The sequence below is a fragment of the Gopherus flavomarginatus genome, chromosome 1, assembly GCF_025201925.1.
Source record: "Gopherus flavomarginatus isolate rGopFla2 chromosome 1, rGopFla2.mat.asm, whole genome shotgun sequence".
Classification (NCBI taxonomy): Eukaryota; Metazoa; Chordata; order Testudines; family Testudinidae; genus Gopherus; species Gopherus flavomarginatus.
The window spans coordinates 197,051,176-197,071,311 of NC_066617.1; the positions used below are offsets into that span (position 1 = coordinate 197,051,176).

At 43.3% G+C, this 20,136-nt stretch overlaps 1 protein-coding gene across 1 annotated transcript in view; it reads left to right on the forward strand.

Annotated features, from left to right (window-relative positions):
- Positions 1-3,902: 3,902 nt before the first annotated feature.
- JAM2 (junctional adhesion molecule 2) overlaps positions 3,903-20,136 on the forward strand; it is a 52,709-nt gene continuing 36,475 nt past the window's right edge. The window contains exon 1 of the mRNA XM_050961237.1: positions 3,903-4,293. Coding sequence (XP_050817194.1) covers positions 4,239-4,293 — 55 coding nt within the window. The 5' untranslated portion in view covers positions 3,903-4,238. The remainder of the gene's footprint in view (positions 4,294-20,136) is intronic.

Genomic DNA, 20,136 nt, shown 5'->3' on the forward strand with positions numbered 1-20,136 from the left:
ATTTTAAGCATTGCCATGAGAATATTCCCAACATTAAGTGGAACCCCTTGCCCCATCTTCATTATCATGTTAACATATTGTCCAGACATTTATCTAGTTGCATTGAGGAGCATCCAAAGTTCTATAGCTTTAGGGTGTGATGGGATGTGCACCCCACACGGGCTCTGAAGGTATTAATATGTGAGGCCAGTTATGATATCTGTCTGCATCTGAAGGGAGAGCCAGGCTTAACTGAATGTGATGACCAGCTGGGTAGGAGCAGGCTGGTTAGTATAAAGCCAGGAAGTTGAGAGCAGAAGGAGGCTGCAGGAAGAGATTCTGCCGTTACTTTTTAGGAGCAAAGAGGTGTGGAGGAGATAACCAAAGAAAGCAACTAAGACCTGGGATTATAGTTCAGTGGTTTGCACATTGGCCTACTAAACCTGGGGGGGTGAGTTCAATCCTTCAGGGAGCCACTTTGGGATCTGTGGCAAAATCAGTAGTTGGTTCTGCTAGTGAAAGTAGGGGGCTAGACTCAATGACCTTTTGGGGTCCCTTCCAGCTCTATGAGAGAGGTACATCTCCATAAAATTTTCCAGAAAAAGCAAGCCAACACAAAGGAAAGAAAAAAGGGATTCTGATCTCTCACACTTGTAAATCAGGAGTAATTCTACTGAAGTCAGTGGAGCTACACTGGTATAAAACTTGTGTAAATTATATCAGAACTAAGCTCTAGATATGAGTTTATGTTTCTGGCAATTAGTATTGGAAGCCTACTGCATTTGAGAGACAAAAATAGGTACTCTTCACCCCATTGCCAGATGACTGTACCATTATCCCAGTGACTAACTCCTTAATTCCCTTCTCTAAATCACTGTTTCTGCATCATCCAAATTGCCACTTTGTCCCTTTATGGGGCTTAATCCCCATCACATTCAAGCCTAATGAATATAGCCAATTAGTCATGCTCCGTACCTAGCTAATTGGCTCCCAGCTAGAGGGGCAGAGCTGAGCCATAATAAATAGACTGAAGGATGACAATTGCATGGAGGATGAGGAGTCTTTCTTATCTTAAGATTTGTCTACATTGTACATTCCTTTTGGCTGTATGTAGGGTATATACACTACATGCCTTCCTTAGCATGGGTATAAATAGCAGTGTAGATGGGGAGGCATTGCTTAAGGGGGTAAAGACACATCTGAACCCTGTGGGTATGTAACCAGGGACATACCCTACACTGCTCTCTATGGGTAGTCTACACTACCCGCCGGATCGGCAGGCAGTGATCAATCTATCGAGGATCGATTTATCGTGTCTATCGTAGATGGGATAAATCGATTCCCGATTGCTCTGCCATTGACTCCTGTACTCCACCGTGGCGAGAGACAGGAGCGGAGTTGACAGGGGAGCAGCAGCAGTCAACCCTGTGCCATGAGGACGCGAGGTAAGTCAACCTAAGATACGTCGACTTCAGCTACGATCTTTTCATAGCTGAAGTTGCGTATCTTAGGTCGATCCCTCCCTCTCCCCCAGTGTGGACCAGGCCTATGTGCCCAAGTAGTGCCTCCCCTGTCTATCCTGCTATTTTTAGCAGTATAGTGTCCCATAGCTACCTCCCTGCTTCTGGAGCTTGCCTCTGCCATAGTGAAAGATTGGGCATTGGGGACAGCTCTAGTGGGAGGGAGGCAGTGGGGAAAGGCTCTAGCAAGAGACAGGCAAGGGGGAAAGGCTCGAGCAGCTCCCCACTGCTACACACCACAGCATGGATAGCCTGCTTTTCACTGCAGTGTGCAGTTACACATACCCTACATGCTTGCTGCAAGTGGTGTGCAAGCTTTCTGAAATTCACTGTAAATTTTTCATCTCAAATTTCATTCCATTACATCCCTTTATGCCACCCTAAATAATTCCTTTCCATTCTGGGTGGGTTAATCCTTAGAATACTTGTAAATGATGATCATGGTCTAATCCAAGCCAAATAAATCAAAATTTATTATTGTCACAGTTTGATGCAGAAGCATCTCCTTGAACTTGTTCAAGATCTATTGTAAAAACAAAAAGAATGGAGATTTGCTTCACAAAAGTAAAAGCTTCCAAATGTTTGATGGGATTTTATTGGTGGTGGAAGGAAGATAAGAGTAAATGCACAGAAAGTTGAGGCAGCTACTACAAGTCCTGCTGTGTCTGGATTTTTAACAGTGTGATTAAAAATGAGAAGAAAACAAATTAAAATGGAAGATTATAGCCAGTTATGAAGTCACTATCCTGGAAACCAAACAAATTGCTGAAGTAAAGCATGTGAGAAAGTTCAGCCTCAAATGTCCTAGAGTTTACTATTACAAAAATGGGTAGACATTTACAAAATCAATGCAGTGATGATGGAGATGTTCAGCTACCATGAAGAAAAACAAATGAAATGTGTTTTTCATGGATTTTTCGATGTTTGTTTAATACATACATGCTTTACATCCCTCTCTAGTTCACCAGCTATTACTTACCAAGGGGAATGATAGCTTCATATGAGATTCCTAAAACTAGGAACATAAATGTTTTCCTTTCCTGATTCAATTCTCTTCACTAATGCATGTATATGAAGAAGTAAGCACTTTTGAAGAAAAGTGACAATTCCATGAAATTTGAGAATAATGGACTTTACCTCCCTGGGATTTATTTTTCCCATTTGCAGTCAGGATTATGAAATTTATTCTATGATTTCTGTCAGTTTAAAAAAAATTATCACACACACAAAAATGAAATGAAGCCAGAACAGAGTATGAAAAATATAATCCCAGATTTTTGTCAGGACACATACTTCTATTTGGAATCCTTTCTGAATCCTTCCCATTTGCTTTTCATTTTCTCTACATACTTTCTGCCTGAAGTGCTCAACAGACTGAAAAAATATATTGAAATATAAAAAGTAACAGGTGTCACTGGGAATACAAACAAAACTGCTGTATGTTTAAATTGGATTTACAATTGTTTTAACAAATTAGTAGTGCATTTGCTTGATTCTTCTAAACATGAGTTTAGTTGAGGATTGGTCCTGCTTTGAGCAGGGGGTTGGACTAGATGACCTCCTGAGGTGCCTTCCAACCCTGATATTCTATGATTCTATGAGAAGAGCATCTTAGGAATCACTGGCAGTTCGAATGATCGCAAGTGTGGAACTGATTCATAACTATTTGTAAGGACACTGAACATTTGTAGTGATTCAATAGTTATGTGTTTTACCTAGAAATATCTTTAAAATCTAAAAACAGCTTAGATGTCCCCCTTGTGGAGTCATTTACACTCTTTGGATGGAAAATGCAATTTTATACAGATTGACTTCACATGGTGCAAGTCAGTAGAGGAAAATCAGGCTCCCTACGTGAAATTTCATAACTATTTGTCTGTTGTCTGAGTCCAGTCTTGTACCATTGAGGACAATGATAACTTCGCCAGTGACTTCAATGATCACAAAAATCAATCCCTATATAATCTTTGGAATAAGGATCCTGGCTTTTCTGAGCCCAGCATTGTGAGTGCGCTACTGGAACATAAACAAATACAAAAATAAAAAATAATAACAACAATTAATAATATTTGAAACCTACCCTCGCATAGAACCGGAGATATTTTATTTTTCTGTTCAAAATACGCTCAGTGCAAACTATTGTTACAGGGCGTGGGGCAGCTGCGTAAGAAACTGGGATGGTTTCACAGTGTTAGTGTAAAAGAGAAGTTACGTTTGCACTGTGCATGCCAAGAAGACGATGAGGAATTCATCAAAATTAACATGAATGTTCAAAGCTGCACGGAAGAAAACGGGGGCTGGCTGGGAGGTGGCTTGGTTTGGCTTAGGTATTGCAGCCAGAGTAGCTGGGATTCCCGTTACAGCTGGAATGGACTCGCAGTTCATTTCAAGTTTGCCCCACCCTTGCCCACCACCGGCTCTGTGTGGCTGGGTCTCGCCTTGGCAGCGGGGAGCCTGTGCTGTATGAGGACAACACTGACCCTCCAACAGAGAGAAGTGGCCCCAGTCCTTTCCGCTCTTGGGACCGTCTTCCCCGAAGCGTGACGGGCAGTGCTAGGACCCGGCAGAAACCTTCACCCCCAGCCTGGGCAGCTGCGGAGACGCCTCCCCGCAACGCCCCGAGAAGCTGGAGGAGCCCCCGCCCCCGCCCCCGCCTGCAGGGCGCTGCGGGAATCCCGCCGGCTGAGGCGCCCTGGGAGCTGCTGCAGCCGCCTCGCGGGAAGCAGCTGGTGCTGGAAGATGACGAGCCGCAGCCTCCTGCCGCTTCTCCTCGGCACCCTGGGGGCTCTGTGCTGTAAGTGGCGCGTCTCCCCCTCCCCCTTCGCCGCCGCAGCCGGGCCCTGCTGGAGGGCAGCCCCAGCCCCAGCGCCAGCCCCGCTGCTCGCGGCGCCTTTGTTCCCCCGGCTGCCGGGGCTCGCCCGCCCCGCACAGCCCCGGGGAGCCAGCCAAGGGGCAGGGTTTGAGCCCCTGGCTGGGCTGGGAGTCGGGACCCTGTCTCACTGCAAGGCGCAAGCAGGGCCGGCCCGCTCCGCGAAGCGAGCTGCAGCCCGTGCAAAGGGATGCGGGGTTTGGAAAGGATGGAGCGGGGCTTATCGCTTGTGGTGGCGGGCTAGTTTCTGCGCTAGTCCGTGATGCTGTTGGTCGGGCCAGCTAGGGGGCGGGGGCGAGGAGCTGCTGTCTCCTCCAGAAGGTGGCTGGGCTCCTTTCCTTCCAACCTGTTGCTTTAAGCTTCCCTTGGGAGCTCGGTGAAGACGACTGTGCAAGGGAGGGGGGGAACCCCTTGTTGAATGGAAAAGTGCATCGCTCGAGAGGAAGGCTTAACAGCAAATGGCATTTCACAGCCCCAAAGGAATCCTAACCGTGCAGGGCTGGAAGGGACCAGGCCACAGGAAACCTAGACCATCTGTGCCAAGAGTTTGTCCAGTCTGTTCTTTAAAAACCTCTAATGATAGGGCTTCCACAACCACCTGTGGAATCCTAGTCTTGAGTTTAACTACCTTTACTGTTTTTTTAAAAAAAGTTTTTCCTAATCTCTAACCTAAATCTCCCATCTGCAGATTAAACCTGTTACTACTTGTACTACCGTTAGTGAACATGGACAACAATTGATCACTGTCCTCTTTATAAGGGCCCTTAACATATTTGAAGACTATTATCAGGCCCCTCCCAAGTCTTCTTTTCTCAAGATTAAACATACCACATTATTTTAATCTTTTCTCATACATCAGGTCTTCTAAACTTTTTGTCATTTTTGTTGCTCTCAGCTGGACTTTTTCCTGTTTGTCCACATTTTCCCTAAAGTTTGATGCCCAGAATTGAACACAATGCTCCAGCTGAGGTCTCACCACTGCTGAGTAGAGCAAGACACTTATATGTCTTATATGCACCTCGGAATGATATTAGCCTTCTTTGCAACTGCATCACATCCTTGACTCATGCTGTTTGTGGATCCACTATAACTCCTGGATTCTTTTCAAAACTAGTACTGCCTAGCCAGTTATTCCCATTTTGTAGCTGTGCATTTATTTTTTTTTCTTTCCAAAGTATAGTACTTTGTACTTCATTGAATTTCATTTTATTGACTTCAGACCAGTTCTCCAGTTTGTCATGGTTGTTTTTAATTCTAATTCTGTTCTCCAAAGTGCTTGCAACCCCTCCCAGTGTGGTATCATCTGCAAATATTATAAGCATACTCTGTTATCTAAGTCATTAATGAAAATATTGAATAGTACTGAACCCGAGACAGACTTCTGTGAGTCCCAACTATATGTCTTCCCAGTTTGACAGTGAACCATTGATAGCTACTCTTAGAGTACAATTTTTCATCCAGTTGTGGATCCACCTCATAATAATTTAATTTAGATCACATTTCCCTAGTTTGCTTATGACAATGTCATGTGGGACTATGTCAAAAGCCTTACTAAAGTCAAACAATATCACGTCTACAGCTTCCCCCTCCACTAAATAGTAATCCTGTCAAAGAAAGAAGTTAACTTAAGTGGTTGTTATTTACCTGGATTTGTCAAGAATAAACAAAAGCTCTGTGAGGCAAGGACTGCCTTTTCTGTGTTTGTACAGCACCTAACACAATGTGGTCCTGGTCCATGACTGGGGCTCCTAGACACTACTGCAATAATAATAATTAATAATACCAAACTCTTGCCTGTAAAACCAACCTGTTTGCCTGCATGTTTAGGGTCTCATACTGCATCCATCAATGTGGTAGTTTGGGCCTGGTTTGTATTGCAAAGTTAGGTTGATATAAGTCAACTTGTTTGTGCATGTGTCTCTGGCTGATGTAAGTACCCTGTTATGGTGACACAGTAAGTGTCTGTTACTGCAGTCAATAATCCAATACAAATATAATCTTTTCCAATACTGGGTCAGCTTCTGCAGTCCTTTACCTCATGTTCCTTCAAATAGCTCTTCATGGATGCAGTGGTGGATTAACAAATTTGCCACCCCTAGAGCCTCGAAAAATTGCCGCCCGCCCCCCACCCCCACACACACATTCACCTCCACTCCCCCGCGGCAAGCCTGGGAGGGAGGAGGGAGAAGGAGAGTTGTGGTGCGCTCGGGGGATGGCGGAGGTGGAGTTGAGGTGAGCTGGGACAGGGAGTGGTTCCCTGCCCCCCCCCCAGGTTATTCCCCACGCTCGCCGGCCCCAGCTCACCTCCGCTATCCCCCGAGCGCGCCGCTACTCACTTCTCCCTCCCTCCCAGCACTTTCGCGCGGCAAGTCTGGAAGGGAGTGGGGAGTTGTGGCACGCTCAGGGGATGGCGGAGGTGAGCTGAGGCGGGGAGCACAGAGTTACTCCCCGCGGGCACCAGATCACCTCTGCTCTGCCTCCTCCGAGTGCACTGCTACTCGCTTCTCCCTCCCTCCCAGTGCTTCTGCGTGGCAAGTCTGGGAGGGAGGTGGAAGGAGGGAAGTGCAGCATGCCCGGGGGAGGAGGTGGGCAGGATTTGGGGAAGGGACAGAGTTGGGGAGGGGGCACGAGCAAATTTGCCGCCTTAGGCCTGGGCCTTGTTGACCTAGGTGATAATACACCGCTGGATGGGTGGACCACTGAACTCTTGTGAAGTGCTATTGAGGTCAGTAGAGCTTTGGATCAGGCCTCAAGTGCACAAAACTGTTATTGTTTTCTTTGAGCCCAGGAGTAAAAGCCAAAATATGTATCCAGTGTAGAAATAAAAACAAACAGCTTCAGTACAAATGGGGAGACTATGTACTGATTAAAAACATAGAACATATTGAAACTATTGTGTGTAAGCTGTTAAATAGGCTTGTTTCAAAGAAAGTTGTTCATTTGCCTCAGTAAGGCAGCTTTCAAGGTGTTTTTTACAAAATGAAGCGGTATTGGAGCTGAAATTTTTCTATGTCAGCAGAAAGTTTTAATTTATTATGTAAAACAAAGAAACCCCAAACTTTCCCTTGCAGTTTCAGAAACTTGCCACAGTTCTGTTGACAGAAAAGCAAGACAGAAAAGGGATGTAAATCAGAAAAAAAAACATTGCCCTGCCAGAGGGTTCACTGAACATAAACATGAGAAGTTTGTAACACTGGAAAAGAAATCTTCAGATTAACAGTGGGTATGCAGCAAATTATGCCAAACATCTAATAAGAATGTATCATACATAGAACATATTTTACTGAATACCCTGTATTTTTGTATCATACATTTAATTTGTTTTGGTGCCTTCAGCCTCTTCTAATTTTAGTGATTAGATCTGACATCTGTTTCTGAAGTTGTGTGTGGAAATAACATTTTGAACTGAAATGTACGTAGCAGAATCTCACTAATTCACAACGGCGACCTAGAGTGTGAGAATCTAGCCTAGGGGTGGGCAAACTTTTTTGGCTTGAGGGCCACATCTGGGTATGGAAATTGTATGGCGGGCCATAAATACTCATGAAATTGGGGATTGGAGTGTGTGTGGGGGGGGTGAGGGCTCTGGCTGGGGGTGCAGGCTCTGGTGTCGGGGTGCATGTTCCAGGATGGTGCCAGAAATGGGGTTCCGGGTATGGGTTGGGGCAGGGGGTTGGGGTATAGGGGAAGGGGTTCTGGGCAAGGGGTTGGGGTGTAGGGGAGGGGTGAGGGCCCCAGCTGGGGGTGCAGGCTCTGGGGTGGGGCTGGGGATGAGGGGTTTGGGGTGCAGGAGGTTGCTCTGGGCTGGGACTGAGGGATTCGGAGGGAAGGAGGGAGATCAGGGTTGGGGCAGGGGGTTGGGGCACAGGAGGAGTTCGGGGGGCAGGCTTATCTTAAGCAGCTCCTAGAAGCAGTGGCATGTCCCCCCTCCAGCACCTGTGTAGAGGCACGGTGTCGGTCAGGTGGCTCTCTGCGCTGCCCCATTCACAGGCGCCGCCCCTGCAGTTCCCATTGGCTGCAGCTCCCTTTGGCTGGGAGCTGCAGAGCCAGTACTTGGGGCGGGAGGCAGCGTGCAGAGCCCTGGGGCTGCCCCTTTGTGTAGGAACCAGAGAGGGGACATACCGCTGCTTCTGGGAGCTTTGCTGAGCCACGACATGCTTGGAGTGGGGCAAGCCCCTGACCATGCTCCCTGACGGGAGCTCGAGGACCAGATTAAAAGGCCTGACAGTTTGCCTGTCCCTGATCTAGCGTTTAGTAGCCTGAGTGAAGGTTCCCTTTGCATGGATTGGCCATCTCCTATATGAGAGCGGAGGAGGAGGAGAAGGTCACTGCCTCTATAGTACCGTCTTCCCGCTTCCCTCCACTCCCACCAGAATCTTCTTGGTAGAGGAAGAGATTTGGTGCTGAGGAGAGGGTGGCCAGCCAGGGATAAGGAGGGAGGCCTGTGGTCAGCATGGGTGGGAAGTGTCTATTACTGGCTCTTCTTTTTCTTCTCTCCATTACAGCTACCAGACCTTGAGAAAAGGCTAGTTAATTTGGTTTGTTTGACCTTTATGGGAGTGGGGACTTTTTGTTTAATTCCTTGTTTGATTTCTTGCCTTTCCAGTGTTTGGAGAGAGAAAGCTATATGTGACTCTATTTGGTGATGCACATTTACAGTTGTTCTTCCAGGTTAATACCCTGTCTTTTGTCTTCAGATTCCACCCCCCCTTTTGGGGTGGGGGAGGAGGTAGAGGTCTGCTGATACAGCGGTGGGTGACAATTTACATCATGTACTCTGATGGAGACCATGTGAGCTTCCGAAGCTATGAGCTACCCATGGAGAATTTAAAAGGCCTGAAAGAATCCTTGAGTGAGAATTAGATGTGTTCATGGGGCAGTTATAAGATCCAGGGGAATAAGTGCATTAATCTAGATGTGTAGTGGTGTTGGTTTTGGAAAGATACCAATCAGGGCTTTAAATTCAGCTGGCACTGTCTGAAGCAGAGCTCTGGTAAATATTTTTAAACCCGTGGGTCTAAAGCCCTAAGCCTTGGTGTGCCTCACAGGGCTGTAGCCCAGAGCCCTGGGTGGAGGTGAGAGACTATGGGAAATACTGTATGAGAATTTAACCCTTTGTACCAGTAAATCTAAAAGTGCATCAGACCTTTTATGAAGCTTCCAAAGTCCGATCAGTCTGATATTTTTTCCTCATGCTGGTGTAAATCAGGATTAACTGTATTGAAGTGAATGGAATTTCATTGGTGAAAACTAGTGAAACGGACAGGAAAATCAGGCCCTGTATGTCCCTATGAGGACTTTACAAAGGCAGTATAGTGTCTTTGGCAAATGTTACAATGCATCATTCTGACCCTCCTAATTCAATTCTGAGTACATTCAAAACACACATTCCCAGTTCATGGAAAGTGCTACTGCAGGGGTCTCAAACTCAGTTTATTTCAGGGCCAGTGGCAGTCCTCAAATCCTCCTAGTGGGCCAATAATATCGCTGAAGATGGTGTTCCGAAAAGAAAATGTTTATATTGTATTTTTTTATTTCAGATTTCTTAGAAATAATAAAACTCATACAACTTTATACAATTCTTCACCTGCCAGAGAGTTTTTAGTCTTTGCCAGACACCTGGCAACACTTCAGTTCTGTCCGTTTGTTGATGTTTGGCTTCAGTGACTAAGGAGTTGAAACCTTTAGGACTGCAGCAAGGTGTGCATCAGATAGTTTTGTCCGGTATTTTGACTTGTTTATATTCATTAGGGAAAAAGTGATGCTGCTTCCATGGCTGACTTTGCCTGGTGACTAGTCCCTCTCCCTCAGCCAATGGAAGCTGTGGGGGGCGGTGCCTGCAGCAGACATTGCAGGCAGCATGGCTGCCTGCATCTCTCCTCTGCGGGCTGAAGTGGGGAGGTTCTCAGGCCACAGATGGCCTGCGGGCCAGGACTTAGAGACCTGTGCACTAGCGCAAAGGACCATTTTCAAGAATCTTTGAATGAGCCGTATATAGATTTTCTGTGCCAAAACACCTTGGAGATAAAATATGACACACAAGCATAAGAATTTATGAAAGATGATTTACACCTGGTTTCCAATATCCATATCTCAAACAAATTGTTTCATTCATCTAAAATTTGCCAAGAAATATCTCATAGGATCACACTTACAAAACTTTGAATTATAAACAGCAATGGCATAGTATAGGGAACAGCAACATTTGGCGCACGGCCCGCCAGCGTAAACCCCCTGGTTGGGCACGGCCAGTTTGTTTACCTGCCACTTCTGCAGGTTCAGCTGATCGTGTATCCCACTGGCCGCGGTTCACCACTCTGGGCCAATGGAGACTGTGGGAAGCGGCGTGGGCTGAGGGATGTGCTGGCTGCAGCTTCCTGCAGCCCCCATTGGCTTGGAGTGGCAAACAGCGCCAGTGAGAGTAGCAATCGGCTGAACCTGCAGATGCAGCAGGTAAACAAACTGGCCCAGCCTGCGAGGAGGCTTACCCTGGTGGACTGCATGACAAAGGTTGCTGATCCCTGGCATAGTATTTACCACAGGTGGTTTTACCAGGTAAAATCATAGTTTTTTACCAACCGGGGAAAAAAATAGTCCTAGTGTAAGGCATTCTCTATTTTTAAAATTGTTTAATGTACACCACATTACATTTAGTTGTAATTACATGTCCGAATTGTAGTTACGTAAGGCAGTAGACTTGAAGATTAATTTAGGGTTGTATAAATAAAAAGTAAAACTGTTGTGGGCATAATTACTATGTGTAACTATAATACTGAATGTCAGAATGTCTGAATACCCTTTGGTTTGATATTTTCTCAAGGAAGTTGTACGTGTCATGACTCATGTTTCAGTTTTCAGTATTATATTAGCAAAAGGTGAAAACATCTGATAATATGAAAACAACAATACAGAATTGTAGGCTAGAAGCTTTAAGCAATCAAAAGCATGTAGAGCTGCAGACTACCAGTCCAGGTCCATTTGGCCATGCAGCATTCTGTGTCAGAAGACCAACTTTGATTTAGTGGATAGACTGCACCGATTTCTCATTTTAATTGATTCATTCTGTGCTTGCTGAACACTGATGCAATTGCACCCTGTTTTCTGTGAAGTCAGATAGAATATCAGCACTGGAATATTAGATTTTTTTACCATGTTAAAGGAGAAGTATTTGCCTTAACAGTGAATGAAAAATTGATCTTTGATATGGAGCTCCTTCTGCTAGAAAGGCAATTAAATATATCAGAAAGTCAGGATTTTTGCTAAGCAACCACTGCCTTCCGGTTTCTTCTTGTTCAGCTGACTATTCCTTTCTTGCATACTTTGGATGAGGGAAGTTGGCCAACATGTGTACAGGAGTAATTGCCTCATGAAATCTTTTGTACTTTTGCTTTGTGTGGTGCAAGATCTCCACTTACCAAGATATATATACAACATCAACTATTGATGTGTCCCTTTGGAGTATGTCAAGTGCCGTAACAACCAGTTTCAATTGACTGATCAAGTTCTTTGCTTCTCAGTAAATCCTTGATTATTAATTATATTGACCACTCAGTATATGGTACCTCGTGATAGCTCACGATAGCTCACAATCCTGAAACAATGCGGCTGATTTTTAACATATGTTTCCAGGCATGTTGTTTGAATGTTCTCAAATCCTTGGTGACACACGATGGGTTTTACAGATTCTTAGGGTTATTTTTTAACCAGGCTCCAGGCTGATGGTGAATATGGAAATACTTTCGTAAATCTACATATTTCATCAAAGGACTTGGTGTAAGGTCTTGTCAAGTGAAATTAGCCAACGTGATGCACATCTATATGTAACCAAATTGTTGACATCTTGTTCAACTCACTTCTCACACTTTGCATCTTTTTCCCATTTTCTGTCAGGTAATGATTAACAACACAACTGTACGGGTCGTTTGCTGATGCCTTGACTTCCCCTGACACTGTAACACGATGCTTTCTAGTCTTATTGCTTCCAGTGTCAACCACTGATACATAAACCTCAGTTTTCTCTAACTGCACACAGTTCATTAGAGTAATGTGCACAGCCATCTTGTGTTAATGTAACTGCTTTTCCGTGTGATCTGTTGCATGTTTCTATCCTCAAGCTATCAGTAACTGCATCTAACAGTTCACCAGCTATCTGCTTTTGATTGAGTGCTTTGTAATCTCACCTTGGACAACTAATCAGCAGCCCTCACAGTGGATTTTCCAACTGCAAGATGACTTTCCACTGCCTGGTAGCAACTTGGAGTTGCAAGTTTCCACAGTGTGATCACTACTCGTGCCTCCGCTGTCAGTGCAACTCTCATGCTGGTGTTCCTGCGCTGGGTGGCTGGGGTGAGCTCAGCACACAGATTCAGGAATGTGGCCTTGCACATCCAAAAGTTCTGCAGCCACTGCATGTTATCACACACCTGCATTGTGATGTGATCCCCTCAGTCAGTGTTTGTTTCTCAGATTCACAAGCAGCACTCCACTGTTTGCAGCTGCCCCACGAATGCCGTCGTCAATCTTTAATTGTGTTCCACAGCAATCTGACTCCAGGAGATCATCCTGTTCCCTGCTGCTCTTCTTGTGGCTCTGCAAATACCAGAGGTCTGTGCGTCCCATGTTTGAAAGGCACTTGACAGTAGGGCAGAGCTGTACAAACTTCATGCTTCTGTCAGAGATGACAAACAAGAAGTCCCATGCAGGTTTGTGGGATTTTCAAAATAGTCATAGATAGAGATAGCAGTATGGGGTGGAGAAAGTTGCATGGTAGGAACTTAATCTCACAGTCCCAAGGTTGACCCATGTGTGATTCTTTGGCTCCACTGTGCGTTGTCATAACTTACCAAAAGACAGTGTACGGGACTGTAGTGAGTTGCACATCGGGATACCTACCCATGGTGCACCATATTGGGTATAGAAACAAGCTCTCTTGGTGAGTACGCTGAGCGCTGATACAAGCAGCCAAGTATGCAAGTGCATTAAGCGATATACTAAATGTGGCAGCTTCCTGCTGACATAACTTGTGTCGCCAAAAGTTTGTAGCATATTTATGCCCTCATTCTCTTTCCTGTGCAGGTATTGACATCCTACTAAGGATCTGGCACATATATTCTGTGACCTGGCTTGGATGACACAATGTGTGAGTGTACTGAAGTCGAGACTCACCAGTGTGGTGCCTCCTGCTGGTCATCTTGGGAATTAGCTCTTTTCCAGCATATGGAGTGCCCTCTGCTGGCCGGTGTCTCGCCTGCCACTGGCTCCATGTCCCTCGTGGACCCCAGTGCCCTTTACTTGAGAGTTCTTCCCCAGCAGTATCCCCACACTCTGGGTTTCCCCTCCCAGGGGAGCCTCCAACCCTCTAAACCTACCTTGCCTCAGTGGCTACTGCCAGTCGTCATCTACCCCCCACTCACTGGGGCAGACTGCAGTCTGTAATGGCCACTCATCACTGGCAAGGGGTTAGGACCTGCTGCCTTTACCTATTCCCAGGCTATATCTCTGCAGCTCCAGTATCTCTGTAGGCTGCCCCACTACAGTGAGAAAAATATATGAGCAACTGAAGAAACTTTTTATTTACTGGAACAATTCTATCAGGATTTTTTTCCCCACAAAATTTTGAGAATGTTTTGAGTAAACTACTGTTTTTTTTTCTTCAGCAGGATGATATAAAGGGTTTCCTAGAAGCAAAGCTCACCTCTTTATGGCAGGGAAATAAGTTTTAAAGTCATTAGTATTTTACTCTGAACTCATTCATCCCAGAAATGTTGAAAGTTTAGTGTGTAAGAATAAATGTCTTCCCTCTTTCTTCATTTTAGTTTTTGCTTTAATAATTATTCCCCAACAAGAAACATTTGTTGATTTCACACATATCCAGTAGAAGATTTATTATAACTGCTTTCCTTTACATCCTTTCAGTTTGGATGCACTGGCCAACATGAAAGGGTAATAGAAATTCTAGTTTGTATTTTCATTATGTATTATAGTCCTGTCACCTTAATTTCATGTCCTGAAAGGGATATCTTGCCTGGCAGGAGGAATTCTGTTGAATAACATCGCATTCCTGTTTGCAACCACTGATCAAAGCGTGTTCTTCCTTCTGGACAGGTGGAATTTTAAAGCTATAAGAGTTATAATGAGTGAAATAGTTTCGTAAAGTGAGACTGTTGGCCAGGTTACCCTGTTCTGGGGGAAAAACCTACAAGAGAAATCTCTGTGAAGATCCCTCAGTTCTGCTGGAGGAGCATAGTTTCCTTTCTCCCCTCTGTGCCTTGCAGTATAGACTGCAAGACCATGCCCCACACTTCCATCCCCCAAAACCTCCACTGAACCCCAGGGATCTGAGAGTACCCTAGTGCATTGTCTGGAAGTCAGGGCCAATGGTCTGCTCAGGATAGAGGTCTGCTCAAATTCTGCGCCCCCACCATGACCTAGGGAATCGCTGCCCTGGAAGGGAGTTCAGCAGAAAAGGTAACAACATAGTTAGGAGCTGCGTTATCTCAGTAAGCTATCACCTGTACAGAAGAGGGATGATGAGCGTGTCCTACTGGTCCCAGTCCAACGTCTGCCTTCCCCCTGCTCAGATCTTTGGCCCTATAGAGGTGGCTGACCCCATTGCCTACTGTGCATAGATCTGGAGATGGTAGAGCCACGCATAGAGGGAACCCTCTGCATGCAAATCTCTGGAGTACAGTTTCACCTCCAGCCCCCTTGTTTCTGAGGTATAGGCACAAGGGGACAGAATTAAGGCTGAATATTCAACCTTCACTTTTGCAGTTTCCTTACCCAAAGAGCTTGTTTGTTTTTTTCCCCCCAGTTTTAATGTTGCAATAACGCAAGCTTTTGTTGGTGCAAGGAATATGTATTATGTTAATTCCAGCTGTTTTCTTCCAGACTCTTCATCTTACTTATGTCAAATCTACTAAAGAATATATTTTTTTAAATCTTTTAAAATTCTCCTACTGAGAATTAGCTTCTTGATATGCCTCAGTTCCCCAGTTCCGGTATGCCCCAGTTCCGTGAGACAGGACCCTCTGCAGTGTGTGAGATATTCTAGTTATAGAAACATACACAATCTCCTTTCAGAACTAATTTTAAAATTGCCTTTCATTTCATAGAACTATATCTTATCTTTAGGATCAGCTATATCTGCATAGCCTTGTATGCTATCATGCTTCCTATTGACAAATACACTCTCTTCAGTAGTAATGTAGATTGAATTTACCTTGTGAGAGAGGAATTTTGAGACCAGCTCTTTAGCCCTGAGTTAGGCTATCTACTGAGTGTGACTGACTGACCTGCAGAAAGACATAGCATGATGGAATTTCAGGGCATAGTATATAAAATAAGTGAATCTCAACCCTAATCTAATAACCTTTCATCTCTCTTTCAAACCAAAATAATATCCACTAAACAATAGCCTGTCCATCCACTTTCAGCAGACTCTCTCTCTCTCTCTCTCAAATCAGTGAGCCATTTTAGAAACTCCTTTTTTTGAACATGAAGGGGGGAGGTTTTATTTGGCCTGGTTCTCTAACAAACAGAGAAGTCCTGTTTAACACGCTTATCTAAAGGAAAACAAAAATACATTCAGAATGGCAACTGTTCACACAGTCCATGAAGTTGTTTTTTACTTCCAGCAACTGACACATCATTTATGTCTGTTATGGGAGACCATCTGTATATGCCAAGGCTGTATGGAATGCTGAGTGAAGATCTATTCTGAAAAGTTACGATAGCAGAAATAGAATCTTCTTTAATGAGTAGATCTGCTACTCATCTAAGATCTGCTTAATATAGTGAAAGAATTATTTTGTTTTTTTCCCCTCCCTGACAATCTTGTGGAACAGACACAGATTTGGGAGAGATGACTTATGCATCAACAAAATTAATAACTAAGTTCCAGTGTTGTGTCTTCATGATTAATTGTTTTTAATTTTGTTAACTGATCAAATTTGATATGTAAATTGGAAGACAATAAATGCAGCTTTTTTTTTTCATATTCATTTTTCAGAGGGAATCTGAACTTTTAAGGTTTACTTCCTGATTCAGAGTTCTGCCTTATGGAATTTCATTTCCAACCTATTTTACTAAGAAACTTTTAGTTCTAGCAATGTAATTCTGCAAAAGAGGCTGTTTTGTCTCCCTACTGGTTAGCAATGCAGACCTCCTTATGTGGTAATCTTCATCACAGAAAGCTTGGTTCAGAAATCATGGACTTTATAATCAAGCTATTTAAAAAATTCACTTCTCTTGTACACCTGCTGGGTTTTATTTGAGACAAGGAAAGGCTAAATCAGTTTACCAGTTAACTTTACGATCAGTGGTCAAGTTCATTTGTTTTCAGTTTATACAATAGTTGCTTTGAGGGCAGAGAGGGACGAAATAACACTCCAGACAATTCAAGATAATATAGTAATCACAGTAGTTGCTGAACTATTAGTGAAGTTATATGTTAAGTAGAACTTAAAAAAAAAAGTGTGGGGAGTGTTTTTTCCATTTCTCCCCACTTGCATCAATTTGTTGACTAGCTCAAAGATTAAGAAACATAGGTCATCCTATATTCCCCTCTCTTGTCCATTCCATTTGTTTTTCTTTACCTGTTGTCTCTCCTCGTATGCTTGATCCTCCCAGTTTTTACAATCTGCCTTTTTATTCCATGTTTGTACAGTGCCTACCACAATAGGCCTCCATCCCTAACTGGAGCTTCTACCTGACACAAATTATTAATTAATTAATTAATAATAATAATAATAGCAGTAAGTCATCTGAAACTGGCATGTGAAAAGGAATGTGATTTTAACAGATGAACAGCACAAAAGAAATAAACTTTAGGCTCTGGACTAAAGCATGAGGGAATCCTCCAATTGCTAACTTAAATTTAACCCTTGAACTACTAACACCCATATGTGGATACTCCAGTTATACCAGAACACATACTTTTTTGAGACTTGCACTGTGGATACTGGGCCAGGGAAAAAAGATCAGACAGCTTTGGAACTGCAGGCCAGACAAAAAATATCCTGCCATGTCAGATTTTTCATTGTATTAAAACTCTTATTTATTTTAACTTCAATTTAGTGCCAGGCTAGCAGTGCTCTGTAAAATTGCCCATAACACATAATTTAAATTAAAACTACCTGAACTGTAGTAGGAGCAGCAGTATGGCTAAACTCAAGCCCTAAAAAATCATGAGGTTGACAGAAAAACATGAGATTTTTATACAATAATAAACATACTTGGCTCTTTTTCTTCACCACCTGACTTGTGAGCATTTAGGCTTCACTTGCTTCATGTTTTCAAGCATTTCTCTACAACTATGAGAGCTAAAAACTGAAAAAGAAAGCAAGAAAGAGAACTGAGATTTTCATGCAATCTCTTGCTTCCAAGAGCTAGGGCTTTAGGGAAAACACCAAATATCATGAGTGTGCCAACAAAATTGTGAGTTGGCAACACCTCTGAAAGAGAACCTAAGCTCTGGGGAGGCAGAGTCAGGGGTACACAATGGCATGAGGGCAAGCTCCTGTAAATAACAGAGCTGCAGTTTTCCTCCCCAGTTTATATGAAAGGAAGATAACAAGAGTCATAGTGAGCCCAGAGAGAATCAGAGAGTGTGAAATGTACAAAGCCCTGCTGCAGGTATTCTAATGGGCAGAAAGAGATGTTCTTTTGTAATTTATGTGTGATTACTTAAAGCCCCTCCTGAGTGCCTTTTAAAATACTACCACATTAAAAGGACATCATCAAGTAAGTTGAAATCCTCCTTCTCTTCCCTGGCTCCGTAGACTATGGAACACCTTGGCTGATCTCACAGTTTGCTCCCTCCCTCCTCTTTCTGTCAAGTGCATTCTTTTTCCATTGATGATAATTCACATTAAGAGCTATTAGATCTTGCTCAGTCTTATCACTCCACCTTTTCCTTGGTCAGCCGCAAGGTGGATACCACAAGGATGTCCTTCCAAGACACACTTAGCTGATCTGTCTTCTGCCATCCTAACTCCATGTCCTGTCCACTGAAGTTGTTGGGATTTCATTACATTTACTTAATCTCCCGCAGTTCCCTATTAAATTTTCTGCACTCATCACTCACTGTTACTGGCCCAAAACTTCATCTCAACACTTCATCTCAAAGGTATTTAGTTGTACCCAGGTCTCACATCCATATAAAACAATAGGCGCCTTGTAAGCGGTCTTTAATATCTGAAGCTTGGTCTTTCTCAGGTGTTTTTTAGAGCTGAAAATTCTTGGCAGAGAAAAGTAAACAGGTATTTCTGCTCTGTAACCATGCCATCAAATCTAGTCAAATTGAAAAGGGAAAAGAAAAGTTTAAAAAGAACTTTAAGTAGTATAAACCTGCTTCTCTCTCCTGCTGTCAGGTTTTGTGGTTTTACAGTCATTTCGGTTTAAGAATAGCATATTTTAATTTATCTTAATCCTGTTCTAATCCATTTAAACTATACCCAAATAAACCTCTCAAGATGAAATAAGCATGTCCACCCAGCCATTTGTACAAATGTAACTAAATCAGTTTTAAATGCCACCTTCAGGTAAACTGCAAAACTTTGCATATTGAAAAGCCCTGATTGTTCAAGGGAAACAGTACTACACACAGTACCATCAAATGGTCACAGAAGAGAAACTAGGAAAAATAATATTAGGTGGTATGTTTAAAAATAGTAAGCAAATCATTTTCAGATAGAAGTGGGCAGCCTTATTTATTTAAATTGACAGTGCCCCTTTAACTTGTACATATCTGGTTGTCAGTACCTTGTTTAAGAACCAAGTGCCATTAACCTCCATATTCAATATGTGCTGCCTCTCTCTCCCTTCCGCGCACCCCCCCCCCCCCCCGATTAGTTTCTTGCCTTGTCATTGCTGTGTAACATAGCTATTCAACTAAGGTCTATTACATGGGTCCCAAGCCTGCAAACACTCACCGGAGTGAAGTTCCTTGTGTGCGTAAATATTTGCAGGATTGGGCCCTTTTTAGTAATATATAGTATGTTATGTGAATTAGGCTCCAATCCAACAACTACTTAGTGAGTAACTTCACACATGTGTGGAGTCCTATTGAGTTTAACTGGACCGGTCATGTGCGTAAAGTGGAGCAAATGAATAGGTAGTTGCAGCACTGGGACCGTAATCATTTTGCCAGTACAGTACAATCTCATTCTCATTTTTCAGAATCCTCTTTGTTTACCGGGGTAGGCCATAAAACTGAAATGAGAGGGGCTTGCACTTCATTTGTAAGTGTGAGGTGGTCACACTTAAGGTTCCATTTATAAATGGTTTATAATGGTTAATAATTGATTAATAGATGTTATAATTGTTACAGACATAAGTAGTATATGTCATAGATGGTGTTTTATAGATGATTATAAGTCACTTATTGATCTGTTGGATTCTATGACAATCTATAGCAATTAACAGGTTATCAGAACATCTATTAACTATTTATAATAACTATTTATAAATGATACCTTAATATAAAATGTGACCAATGAGGTACTCCAGAGACAGCACTTTTAAGTACTTGACTTCCTTGCAGTATAAAATGTGTACTCAAGAAGAGAGGGTTAACTCATCACAAATATTAATGGTAAAAATAATCTTATAAAATGTTTTGATTATTTAAAAAGAGAGAGTTTATTCCTGCCCCCAACCCCCCACCCCACCCTTTCTAGTAGTCTGCCTGGCTCCAAATTTTTCCTCATCAGTACCAATCTCTCCCTAGCTCCTGGGTTTGTCTTTCAAAATTCAAGAAAAAAAGTT